We start from the raw sequence: 15650 nt of genomic DNA on the forward strand, positions 1-15650 counted from the left end.
CATCAACCAGCTGGTTGCATGGCTTAACGTGGCTCATGGATGGACTGGCCCTGTATATATATAATGCCGTTTCCAATGATATAGCCTTCCAGTATAACTTTACAGTGAAATACTTTTCTTGAATTATTCCCCTACATGGATCGAAACTGTAATGTATTCAAATCTGAAAAAAATAGGTCTGCATTAATCTGTTTTTCTGTTTGGGATTCGGATACCTTATTTATTATATTCACATATTTCTCCCATGGAGTTGCTAGGCTGGTATGAATGAGTGTGCCATGCCATTAATCCTATCAGTAAAATTGATTTTATTTGCTGTTGGTTAATACACTGTAGAATTATTTTAATTGGAAAAAGGAACACATGCAGCTTAAATTTATCTTCATTTTTTTGGAATTAATAATGTTCTTGATTTTTGCAAGTGTGTTCAGCTATTGGAACAATCCTTTCTAGGAGACTGTGTAACATTAAATTGCATAATTTTGCATAATTTTAAGTGGGGGAGAGAGGATAAAATAGATTCCTGAAAAAGGTATTATTTATATCCCTAGGCAGGAGGTGTTCTCTCGTTGATAGAATGCACACTAATTGAGGAGGCTGATACGAATGATGATGACTGTAAGTTATATCAAACTGTTTAATATAATTATAATGTTTACACAAACATTAGTGTATTTTTCTGTACAATATTTAATGAATACAGTCCCCAGATAATGTGTCTGTCGCAGCTCCCAAGAAAACACAGGATTGAAATCTACATACCACAAGCCTTTCCTGCCTCTCATAAATTGGTCAACCTCTACTGCTGCTTCCACCAAAACCACTTCCCTCGGTCCACCAGAGGAAGGCAGACTGGGATGGTCATAACTGTGCTATACTCAGCAGCTGTTTGGCAGGCTGAGAGGGGTTTGCTTGCCAGTGCCAATTGACTGGAGAGCAGGAAGGGGTGCAGCAGTATTATTATTATTATTATTATTATTATTATTATTATTATTAATTTATTTATACCCCACCCATCTGGCTGTGTTTCCACAGCAATAGTATCTCCTCTCTCCAGCTGCTTGGTGCAGGGAAGAAGGGAGGACTGCTACCCAGAGCCTATCACCTAGAGAATGAAGGGGAGCACACAAGGGATCACTGAGATTGTATTGCACATCTCTCTGCAATACATGTGGGTTCACTGTGGTGTGTGTGTGTGTGTGTGGTGGGGGGAGAGAGAGAGAGATGTGTATGTCTGAGTGGGACCCAATACTTACCAGTAAATGCTGCCCTTGGGGCTAAAAAAGGTTGTCCAGCCCTGCAATAAAAGGAACGGGAGTGTGCCTAGTTGTTTCATATGAATAGATGATTTTTAACTGAGAAGTTGGATCAGTAGAAAGTTGGGCAGATTGGGGATGTTGGGGAGGTGGGTCATCGCATCATATCTGATTTAGACCACAATCCAGCGATCGGCAGGAACTAAGACTGCAGTCTCAACACATATACCTTCAAGTTGGCCCCATTGAACTCAGTGGGATTTAAACTCTTAAGATATAAAGGAATGATGCTCTCAGTTCAAGTTGCTAAACAAGAAACCATATGAGGTTTTGGTGGCTTCCTAATTAAGAGCAAACTGCTTGGTCCCTGGGGCACAAACTGGGGCTCTAAGCTTTCCATTGCTGTAGGTTTTCCCAGTCATTTCAGTGGAAGGTAGAATTCTCTATGGGTAGTGGGGATGCATCCATGAAACTTTGTTAAACAAAAATGGGGTATATTTAATAATAATAATAATAATAATATCTTTATTGTCATTGCCCCCTCTCAGGGACAACGAAATTACTTGACTGCTCCATAAAAACACTAATTAAAACAATACAGTATAGTACAGCAAGGAAGATTAGATGACTTTCAAAGTCCAGGCTTCCCATTCAGGGCTGAGATCGCTCTGGGGAAGAAGCTGTTCTTAAGACGGCTCGTTCTTGTCTTCATCGTCCTGTATCTCCGTCCCGACGGCAGGAGCTCGAAGAGACAGTGACCAGGATGCGATGGATCTTTTACTATGTCCAGTGCCTTCCTATGGCACCTTGTGGCATAAATCTGCTCTAAGGTGGAAAGTGGGCAGCCAACAATGCTCTCTGCTGCCTTAACAACTCTGCACAACCCCATCCTGTCCTGGGTAGTACAGCTTCCGTACCACACACATAAGCCATAAGTGAGCACGCTCTCAATGGCACAGTGATAGAAGGCAAGCAGCAGTTTCTGCGGAAGATGGTTTGCATGGAGTTATTTGCATGGAGTTCTGTGCTCGTGTTAGATCCCTATAGAACTTCATATTGAGGGACACGTGGACTAGAATTCGAAGCGCTAGTTTCATAAGCTGAAGAACATTTTAAACTTATTTTTCTCAATCAGCAGCTTCCCATGCTGTATGGCAAGCCGTTTCTGAAATCATAAACATCATAAACAGTTTGTGGTATTCCCTGGGAATCCAGTGTTCAAAGTAGAAAAAGTAACTGTGCTAATGAATAGCCCTGGCAGGAGCCTAAATCACTCTTTGGAGTCTTGCCACACTTTACACAAATAGATGTTGCATGCAGGACAAATTTATCTGTGTTGTGCCTTGAGTTTTTATGCGCCTCAGATTTCCATCTGTAATTGCTTTGTTCTTTGCTCCCTTTGTGAAGCGAAAGGTTCTGGGCAAGTATTTGGACATCTTGACTTTAAGATTGTGGTTGAACCAGCAGATGCTCCTCCTTTTACCATTGTCCTGTTAGCCCCTTCACGGCAGGAAAAAGCAGCCTGGACAAGTGACATTAGTCAGGTAATTTCACTTTCTTGGAGATTACATGTTTTACTCAGCATGCAATAATAATTTCACGGCTTGATATGTAGGAAATAGAATATTTTGGTATCAGTAACAAAATAGTGCGACCGGGGTTCAACTAAAAAAATTGGTAACTTGCCCATGTTGAACTGGTGGTAAAGGTAAAGGGACCCCTGACCGTTAGGTCCAGTCGTGGCCGACTCTGGGGTTGCGGCGCTCATCTCGCTTTATTGGCCGAGGGAGCTGGCGTACAGCTTCCGGGTTATGTGGCCAGCATGACTAAGCCGCTTCTGGCGAACCAGAGCAGCGCACGGAAACGCTGTTTACCTTCCCACTGAAGTGGTACCTATTTATCTACTTGCACTTTGATGTGCTTTCAAACTGCTAGGTTGGCAGGAGCAGGGACCGAGCAACGGGAGCTCACCCCGTCGCAGGGATTCGAACCGCCAACCTTCTGATCAGCAAGTCCTAGGCTCTGGTTTAACCCACATCACCACCCGCGTCCCGAACTGGTGCTAGTTCAACAATAAAATCAATAATAAATAAATAAATAAATAGACTTTAATAGTGAAGGAGGAAGAAACAGTTAAGAAGAGAGACAATGCAAGATTAGGCTACACCAACTGCACAAAATACGTGTACCTCTTCGAAGGGGTGGATGATTTTGGGTTAGGAATGCCATGAAGTGGAGTACGAACCCTTTTTCAAATGAGGGGCAGACCATGCCCCCTTCTCACATGAATACCAGCATCCGACTTCATGAAAAAATGCTAATTGCAAACACAATCAATTACATTTAAAGTAACTCCTGTAAGGTTGCAAGCCTCATACTAGTTACTTGAGAACAGTTCAGTTGTGATCTGTAAGCTGCTTGTGAAGCAAGCCAAAAGCAAACAAAGGGACATTCATTTCCCCTCTGCTTTGGTAATATGATTGGTGCTGCAACCTTTAATCTATTTAACTGGTACATTAATCAACTAAAGCTTTAATCACAGATTAGAATTTGCCTCTGATTAATTGGTGGGACCAAAACTAAAAAGCAAAGTTCCTTCAGGATATCCAGATATACTGGTTTCCTCCTCCTCCTCCTCTTTGTACTGAAATTGATGAGAATTAAACTTACTGATGGCTCCCTCCCACCTCCATTTTTATCATATTAACAAATATTTGGATTGGATTTGAGTCATGAATTTGCCCTTGAAATAATTTTTTAAAAGCTCAATATTCATAAAAACGTAATAAATCCCCCCACCTGGTATGTCCTGAAGCAAATACTTCACCTTTCTATTAAAGGTGAAGCAAACACTTCACCTTTCTATTAATAATTTTTTAAAAAAAAAATCACTAATGGTTGTCATCACATTACAGATATTTGGAAATACAGAATATGTTGTAGAGTATGGCATCTGTAAGAGAATGTAGGTATTAAAGCAACAGTAGAATTATTTACCTTGCTGAACTCAGCAAATAGCAGGAGAATAACCAATAATCATGACATCTCCACAGTGCAAGGAAAAGGAAATAGTAAAGGCACACAATTGTAATTATGGGATTAGGAATGGTAAATGGAGTTCACTGTTATGCCCCCTATAAACCTGAACCGGCCCAATCAGTCTGCTCAGCCTTCATGCCTGGCTCATAATAAGCTTTGCTCAGCACCAGACCTTCTTGGAGAGTCTCCAACACCAGAGTACCCCTTAACATTAAGATTGTGACAGGGAGGGAATAGCATTATGGAGGTTGTTAATGTGTTCATCCATTGCCAGGAACTCTGGGAAGTCTAGTTTTCTGTTCCTTCTGGCTCAACAGATAGAGCTTTTCATTTACTGTGAGTATAGCAGTTGAGATTCACAAGATATTTTTTTTAAAATCATCATCCTATATTTCCACTCCCCTTTGTCATTATCTTATGCAGTGTGTTGACAACATACGGTGCAACGGTTTAATGACCATAGTATTTGAAGAAAACTCCAAAGTCACTGTGCCACATATGATCAAGTAAGTTTGCTGATTTCGACATGCAGCCATACTGTGGGACTTCTTGCATTATCCCTCAAATGCAAAATTGAAACCTTGCTGTTTTGCTTCACTGCAGTATTAATCCCATGTTTCACAGGGAAATGCTGCATTATTTGTGGGCCTACTTTGTTTGCTTTTCAAGATTTAGAAAACTATTAGTCTGAATAGTAATATACTAGTTTTTGTTCTTGAAATCATTGTTATAATTTTACATTTAATGTGTGTGCTACTTTATATGTGTTTGTTTTAAGATTTTCTTTAGACTCTGGTATTACCCAGGCAGACACAATCAACCTTAGACTCTGTGGGCAGTATCCAGTGAAGTAGATCCATTAGCTGCTTGCACAGTGGAACTTCCCCTCCCTCCCCTCTTCCTGCATGCCCCTTGTGCCCTCCAGAGGATTGAAGGAAACCCTAGAACAGATTTAGGGGGGCACGTATGAAGAGGAGGAAAAGGGGAACTTCTGTTGCATAACTAAAAATCCTTGCACTAGCGTGATAAGAGTTCTCAAACTTAATCCGTTCCGGAAGTCTGTTCTAAAACCAAAGCGTTCCAAAACCAATGCACACTTCCCATAGAAAGTGCAGTGGTACCTTGGCTTAAGAACAGCTTACTTTATGAACAACTTGGATTAAGAACGCTGCAGACCTGGAAATAGGTGTTTTGGTTTGTGAACTTTGCCCTGGAATAAGAACATGTTTCACTTCCTGTTGAGTGTGTTCCCATTTGTAAATTAAGTCCCCCGCTGCTATGTGAAAGCACGCCTTGGTTTAAGAACGCTTTGGTTTAAGAACGGATGTCTGGAATGGATTAAGTTTGCAAACCAAGGTACCACTGTAATACAAAATGGATTAATCCGTTCCAGATTTTTAAAAACAACCCCTAAAACAGCAATTTAACATGAATTTTACTATTCAACGAGACCATTGATCCATAAAATGAAAGCAATAAACAATGCACTGCAGTCACACAATCAATCAATCAATAGCTGAGCTGAGTTCCACACAGTCACAAAAAACAAAACAAAAAGAGCCACAGAAACAAAATCGCAAAATAAATAGCAACAGGCAGATCTCAGCGTAGCATACAAAACGGAAGTGTGGCCCTCAAATTGGAAGCGTAACACTCAAAATGGAGCAAGTTCGGCTTCCGAAAAAAGTTCGCAAACTGGAACACTTACTTCTGGGTTTGCAATGTTTGGGTTCCAAGTTGTTTGAGTACCAAGGCATTTGAGAACCAAGGTACCACTGTGCTACCCTGTGCAGCAGGATCCCTTTCACTGCAAGCCTCTCCACTGCCCCATGTAGAGCTGCAATGCTGCTGAAAGGCCATATATGGTGTAGTGGAGGCTGGAAAGTGACAAGCACATTTATTCCTGATTATAAAACCCATTTGGAGTACAGTAATACAAATTAAAAATGAAATACAAAAGCCCCAAGGATTTTGGGATACATCCTACTGCATTCTGCTAGAATAATCATTGGGGCTTTCCCACACATCCCACATTTAACTTTTGGTTGCATAGGTATGAGTTGCATAAGGGTATAGAAAAGACTGTCTTTTATATTTTAAAAAATGACAGCATCTTTAAAAAACACACCAAAAAACCCTGAGTACGACTTACGAAATGATGTTTAATAATAGTCTTTAAATAATTATATTATGTAGATCTGATGCACGTCTTCACAAAGATGACATTGACATCTGCTTCAGCAAAACACTAAACTCCTGCAAAGTGCCCCAGATTCGTTATGCAAGCGTTGAACGCCTTTTGGAGAGATTAACAGACTTGCGATTTCTCAGTATTGATTTCCTTAATACTTTCCTACATACTTATCGCATATTTACTACTGCAGCAGTTGTCTTGGAGAAACTGTCGGATATATACAAAAGGCCTTTCACCTCAATCCCTGTTAGGTGAGTTCCTTTCTACTCATTATGTTCTCGTGAGATCTCCTGTCATAATAAACCCTGCAAAATGCATTGGACAACAATTTTACATATGTTTGTTTTTATGCTTACATATTGCTTACTCTTTTGGCCATGGGAGAAGGAATAAAATCCAGCTGTGCTCAAACATCCATCCTGGACTTTGTAATGCCAATCATTTCATACCTACTGGTATGGTAGATGTTCTATTTTGGAATTTGTCTCTTTTATTTTCCAGTATGCACATAACCATATTTCAATATTAGGCTTGCATCTTACACACATTTATTTCTTTAATTTGTATATTGCTTTTCATCTAAAGATCTCAGGGCAGTTCACAGCATAAAAATAAAAGCACAGAATACATAATAGAAACAAGAACAAAACAAACCCATAACCCACTCTCCCAACAATTCACACATGCCATTTCAGCTTTATGCAGTTGAACACCAGCCAGTTGAAATCACACAAATTAAATGCTTCCTCCAAATCTCCTTCCTCAAATTCCAACTCTCCACAAAGTTTGATGCAAGGGCTCCTGGGTTTCCACTTGCAAAGGCTCATGGGATTGCTAGACACTGTTTTTGCACCATTTTTGCTGTTTTCTTGCTCTTTTAGGGCCATTTTTGCCCTTTTCGTGCCATTTCCAGGTTTGCGGTGATGTGCACGTGCTCTAAATATGCGTAAATGGGGAGTTGCCTGTACGTGCCAAAATACAAGTGACCTGTGTTCCTTTATGAGTAGCTTTTAGCATGCACTGTTCAAAATCCGTTCTGGCCTTTCCTTTCTCTCGTAGATCTTTGGAATTGTTTTTTGCTACTAACCAAAACAACAGAGGAGAACACCTGGCTGACGCAAAATCACCACACCTTTGCCGCAAATTCTCTTCCCCTCCACCTCTATCACTCTCTAGGACTTCCTCGCCTGTCAGAACCAGAAAACTGTCACTAAGTTCTCCACTAAATTCTAGGATAGGGGCTTTAGATCTGTCTACGACCTCTCTTGCCAGTAGTCCTACCTCAACATACAGCCCTGCCACTTCACCACCACCCACGCTATCTAAAGTACCACTGGACCTTAGCAAAGGCCCTTCATCTCCAGAACAAAGTCCTGGCTTTGCAGACGAAAACTCAGAGAATCCACGTATTGAGCTTTGCAACAAACTAAGGAGAAGCATCCGAAGAGGTATTATATATACAATATATTGTGTAATTAAAGGTTGCTATTTTGCAAAGAAATGTGGGTGTGCTGGTACAAGGGAGGTGGGCATGCTTATGTTTTGAGCATCACCCACTGCTCGAGTGCACAACTTGAAATCCTCTTACCTTTATGTGCACAAATGGGAAAGGAACAGTGGAGGGATAAATTGGCACATGCTGCTTCTTCTTCACTGGGAGCCAGTGTGGTGTAGTGGTTAAGAGTGGTAGTCTCGTAATCTGGTGAACCGGGTTCGCGTCTCCGCTCCTCCACATGCAGCTGCTGGGTGACCTTGGGCTAGTCACACTTGTCTTGAGTCTTTCAGCCCCACTCACCTCACAGAGTGTTTGTTGTGGGGGAGGAAGGGAAAGGAGAATGTTAGCCGCTTTGAGACTCCTTCGGGTAGTGATAAAGCGGGGTATCAAATCCAAACCCTTCTTCTTCTCCTTCTCCTTTAAAAGACCAATGCAAGAAATGTAGAAAGAGGATTTTCTAGACTGTAAGATGCAAGCCTCCCTTAATCTGTGTAGATCCCTTGACCAATTATTTCAACAAATCATAGCTGGAATTTCTGGTCCTGTTCTAGGGTAGCTATAGGGCTCCTGCATAGAGCCTTTAAGATCTGCATAGAAGAAAGAATTCCAGGAGGTGTAGCTTACATGACAAGCTGCACCTGCAATTCCCCCTTCGGTGCAACTTTCAGAAAAAAATCTATTCACAAATAAAATGAAAATTAGCACTAAACTTGTGCAATATTCAGCTATATTTCTGGAAGTCATTTTTATGTTGTGTGAAAACGCAGATATAATGCGGAAATCAACAGTTTGGGAAAAGTTGGGAAAATGGAATAAAATGCCACATGAATGCAACCTTGGATGACTTTAAAAAGGGATTGGGCAAATACATGGAGCTTTAGTCTTACCCATGTCTATTGATGTTTTTATTTAATTTGTTTATCTGTTCTACGAAAGATTCTCCTGGTTAAACATGCAAATTCTAACCTGGAAACTGGTGCTCATGAAAATTTCTCTCAGCCTCAGTTTTCTTTTCGTTTTTTACTTACATGAGTTGTATTCTTCTCTCCCCCCGCCCCCAAGCATAGCCCCTTTTTATTTCTTTGGAGAAACCTGACAAGAATTACTGTAAAACTGAAGAAAGCATAATTCCCTTGAAAAGGATATTTTTTTAAAAAAAAGCTCCTTGGTGAGACACTTAATACAGTCTTCATCAAAGGATTTGTCACTATAGAAAGTAATATATTGTTTAACAAGAGATCTTTTAGATTGACATTAGTTATAATGTCAGTGGTAATTAGCTGATCATTAATTAAATAAGCTTAAGGAATGGTGTCAGAAATAATACTTCTAGCAAATAAGAAGTTAAGCAAGTTTAGATCTCATTTGCAGATAAAAAATGCCTAGGAGATTTTCAGCAGAAGTTAGTATCTGTTATTATGTATAACAGTTACAGCTGGCTTTTTCTACTAGTCTCTGTTCATTTGTTAGGTACAGTGGTACCTCGGGTTACAGACGCTTCAGGTTACAGACTCCGCTAACCCAGAAATAGTACCTCGGATTAAGAACTTTGCTTCAGGATGAGAACAGAAATCACGTGGCAGCGGCACAGCGGCAGCAAGAGACCCCCATTAGCTAAAGTGGTACCTCAGGTTGAGAACAGTTTCAGGTTAAGAACGGACCTCCAGAACGAATTAAGTTCTCAACCCGAGGTACCACTGTATTGAAATGCAGACTGTACCCTATGTAATAAATTCTACTGTGTTAGCTAATAACTATGTATGGCCTGAGATAAAACACGTAGTTCAGTTCTCTGCTGACATAATTATTTAGTTCTACAGCAGAATCCCAGTTATATAATCTCAGCAGTGTCAATGAGCATTATGCAGAATGGAAAAGCAAAATAATACTTAATAATAACAACAACAATAATAAATTAAAATGACGTAAGTTATTCCTGATGCCTAAGCTAGTGACTTCTTGCCTGAATATGCATCAAGAATAAGGCACATGGAAAGTTAGCTGTGTAAATGAAAAGCACCAAAATCAATCAGAATTATGCAAAACAAACAGAGACATGCAAGTACAATGAATTTCCATGATTTATTCTGCTGATTTTTATTTTCTTGGTTGACAGACAGAATATATGCAACCTTAATCTTTGTTAAGGTGTGTCCCCTGAGGCAGAAGCATCAGATACAGTGAGGATTTTGATAACACAAGTGGGAGAAGCTCTCAGATGGAATTAAGAGTTTGATACAGTAGAGAAGCACATTGGATACATATATATAGTTTGATAATTCTATCCTTCCTAATTAAATTCAACCCTCACCAACAAAGGAAACTAGGAAAGTGAATACATGTAAAAATAATTAAATACAATCTGCCTGGTTTTTAGGTGAAGAACTTTGATTTTTGTATGGCACAAGCCTTGAGTAAGAAAAGACTTTTGAAGCAGACATATCAAATCCTATGAGGATTTTGGTAACAAAAGTGAGAAAAACTCAATAGTAGCATTAGGGTAATACACTGGGAGATTATGTTTTGCATGTAGTTTGACAAATTATGCTTCAGATTTAAACTCTCTGTTTACCAACAAAGGGAGCAAAGGCAACAGGAAAGCATAACAGTTGAGAATACTTTTCAGTTCAGCATTTGAACAGGTCTGATACAGCAAATACCTGTGAGGACAGCATTGAACTGAGGGCAGTCTTGCAGATAAGAACAACCCAAAATGATGTTGACAGTTTTATTTTAAATAATGGCATGTGGTACCTAATAGATGAAATAAATTTGTCACCACTTCTAGAACTGTATGGAATTCTTACCACAACACAGAGAGTGGCCATTCACTCTCTTTCACCTCAGTTGTTCTTTTTGAATCCATAAACTCTGCAGTGCTGTTTGTTTTAGATTCTGGTGAATCTAATAGTTGAATTGTTTGTTTCCTGTCTTTAACCTTGTTTCTGAGATTTAGTGTGTACCACTAGACATTGGTTTGAGTAGATGCAAAATCATGAAACTGCTATCTTCATTATTGATAGCACAGCCTATTTGTTTTAAATTGGTATCCTCTATTCCCTTATTTATAAGCTTTATAGTTACTTGTGTCATTGGTTTCTGTCAGTGTCAAGTACCCTGATATTTTATCAATACTATTAAATTTATGTGAGCAGGTGTTGCACTTGCATAAACTTATTTCTCGAATTTCCTAAAGGGTTGTCTCAGAACATGTTACATGAGCAGCGTAAACTAAAGTTCACTGACAGAACTATAAAATGATGTTGGCTGGTAGAAGTGCTAGTATCCCAAACACCAGGAGCTTCCAATGTGCACATAGAACTTCACATGAACACATATTGCTTATCATTTTCAGTGATGAAAAATGTGCATGTAAAGCCATCTTTTTTCATGTGCAGAGCTTTCATCAACATTGAACAGAACAAGGAAGACCCCGCTGATCAATGTCCTACGATCAATGTCTTAAGAACAATATTACTTTGTTCCCCATATATTTATATTAAAGGTGATTTTATAGTTGACCATTATACAGGGTCTCATTAATTTAAATACATTAGTGGGTTTTTGTTGTTTTCAAACCAAATGTTTCAATCATTTTTTTTTCAAAAAATCATTTAAAATGCATCTGTTTTGTTCAGAATCTGCACACTGAAAAAACAACCTTTTGGTTTTTAGAGTTTAAGAAGGTGTAGCATAATTTCATACCTGATATGTGAAATGTTTTATGATTGAATTATAAAGACCACTCGCTGTCTCTATATTAAAGTGCATACTTCTTAAAGCAGCGGTTCTGGAATCCGTATCAGTGGATCGCACTATCCCAGAAAGTGCCTCAACTGTGGATACTCCTGAGCTCTCCCCGTGTAGATCTCCTTCGACTCCACGACATCTACGTTATCGACAGCCAGGGGGTAAGGTTAAAAAAAGCAAAACTTTAATACATTGCATGGTTATATCAAAAGGACCTTGTAGTGATAATAAATTTCTAACCAATTTGTTCACTGTCTGTTTCTGTTCTTTCTGCAAAATGTAAGAAGAAGATGTGAATAACACCATTCCAAATGATTAGCATTTGAGCAGCAAGAGAACGAAAAGCATATTTGCGTTAGGATGCGATGAAATGTTCTGCAATATTTTGAACTAGATGTACATTTGTTCGAGAAAAATATTGACTTGAGTCTTATAACTGACAGATTTTCCTGAACCAAACTGAGGGCACATATTGTGCGCTGTGTATGGTGATGAGATGTATGATACCGATCACTGTTAGTGGGAAATAAGTCTATTTGTGTGGCACTGAAAATGTACAGATGGTATTCTAATTACTCATTACAGGATGTGAATAAATTGCTTAACCAGGAGTGAAATTCTTTTGGTAGAACTCCAGTAAATCGTGTGTCCCACTAACAGATGCTTAAAGGATACAACATACTGACAACTTGGTCCTGAACCCAACACTTCCATGGCATGAGCCGGAAGTAACTTCTTTCTCCTTGACTCTTTTAATCAAATCCATAGTAGAATTTTTACATCTCTCTTGGGAATCAGGCCATGCGGAAGTTCAGTATGATTAGAAATTGAGCGTGGAATCTGATTGCGCCTTCCCCTCATGGAAATACTTTTTCATATATATATTTTTTAAATCATTTTTCATTACCATGTCTCACATTTCATTGATTATAACCATACATTCAATCACTGACTTCCCTTCCCCCCCTTCCATGGTTCTAATTATTTATCAATTAATACTTCATATTCTAATTTCCCCTTATGTTCATATTTCTCTCTCCCCCTATATATTTAATGCTTTAGACTGCTGAATTTACATTAACCCTGCTGACATTTCAGCCTGATTAACATGATTCTTCAGATATTCTGCAAATATTTCCCACTCCTCCTTAAATATTCCATCTTCCTATTCTCGTATTCTGTTAGTTAAATTCCTCTCATGGAAATGTTTTTGATCCAGCTGGTGCCTCTGCCAACAGGTGGGGAGAGGGGATTTTTACCAGCCCCCTGTCCCAAATGCTGCCCCCTAAAAATGTCTTCTGGAGGGTTGGCTGCCCTTCTGGAACAGCATGGGAGTCTGCAGGAGGAGGTGGGAGTTGACCAAAATATATATTCCTTCCTCTTCTGTTAGCAGAGGCCTTTGCTGAATCAAAAACAAAATCACAAAATGTTCTGTTTGTTTTTCCAGCAGGAAGGTTTGCTTGTATATATGCATGCTTAAACAATGTTTTTTCCTCTACCATAAAAGCATACATGGAGATAGATATCCAAGCTTGTGGTTTTCATTTACAAAACAATGCTCGCTGTTGATGTTGTTTTATTTTTTGTTATTTACTTTGCAGTACAGGCGACTGACAACAGTCATTGTTCCGTTTCCCCTGCTTCTGCTTTTGCTATTGCTACAGCTGCAGCTGGGCATGGGAGCCCACCAGGTGAGCCTTCTGGTACCAAAATTTTTGTGGGGGTGGGGTTGAATTACTGAGCACTAGTAAGTGAATGCAGTCAATATTTGCAATCGAATATTTGCAGGCTGCTCTGGGGCGCTTTGGTCCAAAAGGCAGCATAAAGCTAAGCTTAACTAACTGAGAAATACTATACCAATTCAAAAGTAAATCCCATTGAATTCAATGGGGCTTGCTGCCACATAACAAGATAACAGGATTTCAGGCTAAATGATTGACAAATACTTCTTTGAAATATTTATCACTGTGCTCATGGTGAATGAATGAATGAATGAATCTTTATTTGCATCAGACATCGGCCATAGCAATAAAACAACAATATGATATACAAAGAATAGAAATAAAAAGTCAATTATATAAAATAACATTTTAGGGTTTTGAATCAGTAGTCAAATAGTGGATCTTATTCTAATTGCCCCACCTAAAAACCTTGCAGCCTTTGCTGTCACCTGCTCATCTTGATCTGCCAAGAGAAAGGACACTGTGGCAGTGACTGGGCAACCCAGAGTGGACAATAAAAGAGGGGTGATAACCTCATTCCTCAAGTCTTCATAAAGAGTGCAAGCCAGCTCACCATGGAATAGCTCAATTGGTAGAGCATGAGAATTGTAATCTTAGGGCTGTGGGTTTGAGCCCCCCATTGGGCAAAATATTCCTGCATTGCAGGAGGAGTTGACTAGATGACCCTTGTGGTACCTTCCAACTCTACAAATAAAGAGTGCAAGCCAGAAGGGCATGCGCCATCAATTTGGTATGGCCATCTCCACAGGGACATAAGTGTTTTTTGTGTGGAATCTGTTGGAATCATCCCTCAAGTACAGCCAAGGGCAATACATTAAATCTTGCGAAAGTAAAAGTGCACCTGTATTTTAGAATTGCTAGGTTATGTAGATAGGGTGCCAGAGAGTCAAAATGGGTAGGTGGAAAATTGTCATACCATGGGCAAATTTCCTTATTGTGGCCAAGTTGTTCTGACGCTCAATATCATTTAGGCGCTGACAAATTAGACTGTTTGCTTTACTAAAACCCAAAGTGAGTAGCTGTTGTAGTGATAAACCACAGGAGTGAAGTTTTCGGTAGACAGTTTTAGTCCAGGCGCTCTTGTTACAATCTTGCAGCGCTAGGGATATATTAGACTGGGGGGATTTAAGTTTAGGCGAAGCCAATAGTTAAGTGTCCTATGCAAAATCCGCAATTCTACCGAGGGAAGATTAGCCTCTAGGCGCAATGATGCGTTTGGGACACAGGGTGGTACAGAGAAAATTTGCCTTAAGAACTTTGATTGGACAGCTTCCGTAGATCCAAGGTGAGTGCCTGTCCAAATCTGAGCCCCATACAATAACTGTGCTAGGGGTTTAGCTTGGAACACTTCCAGGACTGATGGTATATGTTTACCACCTTTTGTGTAGAAAAAGTGTGCCAGAATTTTGGCGCTTTGGGATGCTTTTTCTTTGCACATTTCTGGTGTGCTCCCCATGATTCTGTAGGCTGGAATATAATGCCAAGATATTTGAAAACTTTGACCTGTTCAATTTGCTGGTTGTCCATGCGTCATCTATGGGCCCTATAGTTTCTTGAGAAAACCATGACTGTTCTCATGGTGTACATGGGTGCCAGTCCTGTAGCCAGAAATTATGTGGTAAGCAGGCCAGGAATAAGTTGTAGAATAGCCAGTCTGTAAAGGCAGGTCATTCAATACACTTACATCAGTTAAATTATTTCTTAGATAGCAATTCAGTAGAGACCAATTCAGTCTGCATGCTTTTCCTTGTATCGCCACATTGAAAGGACTAGAGACTTGCTTTTACAAATGAAAGCTGAAGGCTTAGAAAGGGTTCCTAGAATATCACTGGCAGGTTCAGCTGGCAGGGTGGTACGGGCAGGGCAGTGAGGCTCACCTCACTTTCCAGCACTGAGTATCTTTGCCAGTTATTGAGAGGGGCAGGGATGAGGAATGAGGAGCTCAGCACAGTGCAGGTGGGTTTCAGTCATCTGCCTTCAACCAAGTAACTGAATGATTTGCTCCACCAGATTGCTGGTACGTGGTTGATTGTGTATTTCTTTTGCTCTTGTAGTGTTTACATTTTTACTGTTGTTTTTAATTTGTTTTGTTTTGTGTTGTTGCACACTGCTAAAAAAATGTTCTACTGCTACAACACTGGGAGAAGGATGAAACGCTTCAATCTGTAGTTTTG

At 39.8% G+C, this 15650-nt stretch overlaps 1 protein-coding gene and 1 long non-coding RNA gene across 6 annotated transcripts in view; one reads left to right on the forward strand and one right to left on the reverse strand.

Moving 5' to 3' along the window:
- Positions 1-15650, reverse strand: part of LOC310745259 — a 153947-nt gene that overhangs the window by 80773 nt on the left and 57524 nt on the right. The gene's annotated exons all lie outside the window — the stretch shown is intronic.
- Positions 1-15650, forward strand: part of RASGRF2 (Ras protein specific guanine nucleotide releasing factor 2) — an 87784-nt gene that overhangs the window by 47627 nt on the left and 24507 nt on the right. For 4 of the 5 annotated variants that reach the window (XM_083577354.1, XM_083577351.1, XM_083577353.1 and 1 more), the window contains exons 11-17: positions 552-618; positions 2664-2800; positions 4719-4801; positions 6492-6740; positions 7549-7937; positions 11767-11895; positions 13336-13425. In XM_083577354.1, coding sequence (XP_083433480.1) covers positions 552-618; positions 2664-2800; positions 4719-4801; positions 6492-6740; positions 7549-7937; positions 11767-11895; positions 13336-13425 — 1144 coding nt within the window. The remainder of the gene's footprint in view (positions 1-551; positions 619-2663; positions 2801-4718; positions 4802-6491; positions 6741-7548; positions 7938-11766; positions 11896-13335; positions 13426-15650) is intronic. The other variant, XM_083577352.1, reaches the window with a different exon arrangement.

This window comes from Podarcis filfolensis, assembly GCF_964270895.1.
Source record: "Podarcis filfolensis genome assembly, chromosome: 11".
NCBI classification, from domain to species: domain Eukaryota; kingdom Metazoa; phylum Chordata; class Lepidosauria; order Squamata; family Lacertidae; genus Podarcis; species Podarcis filfolensis.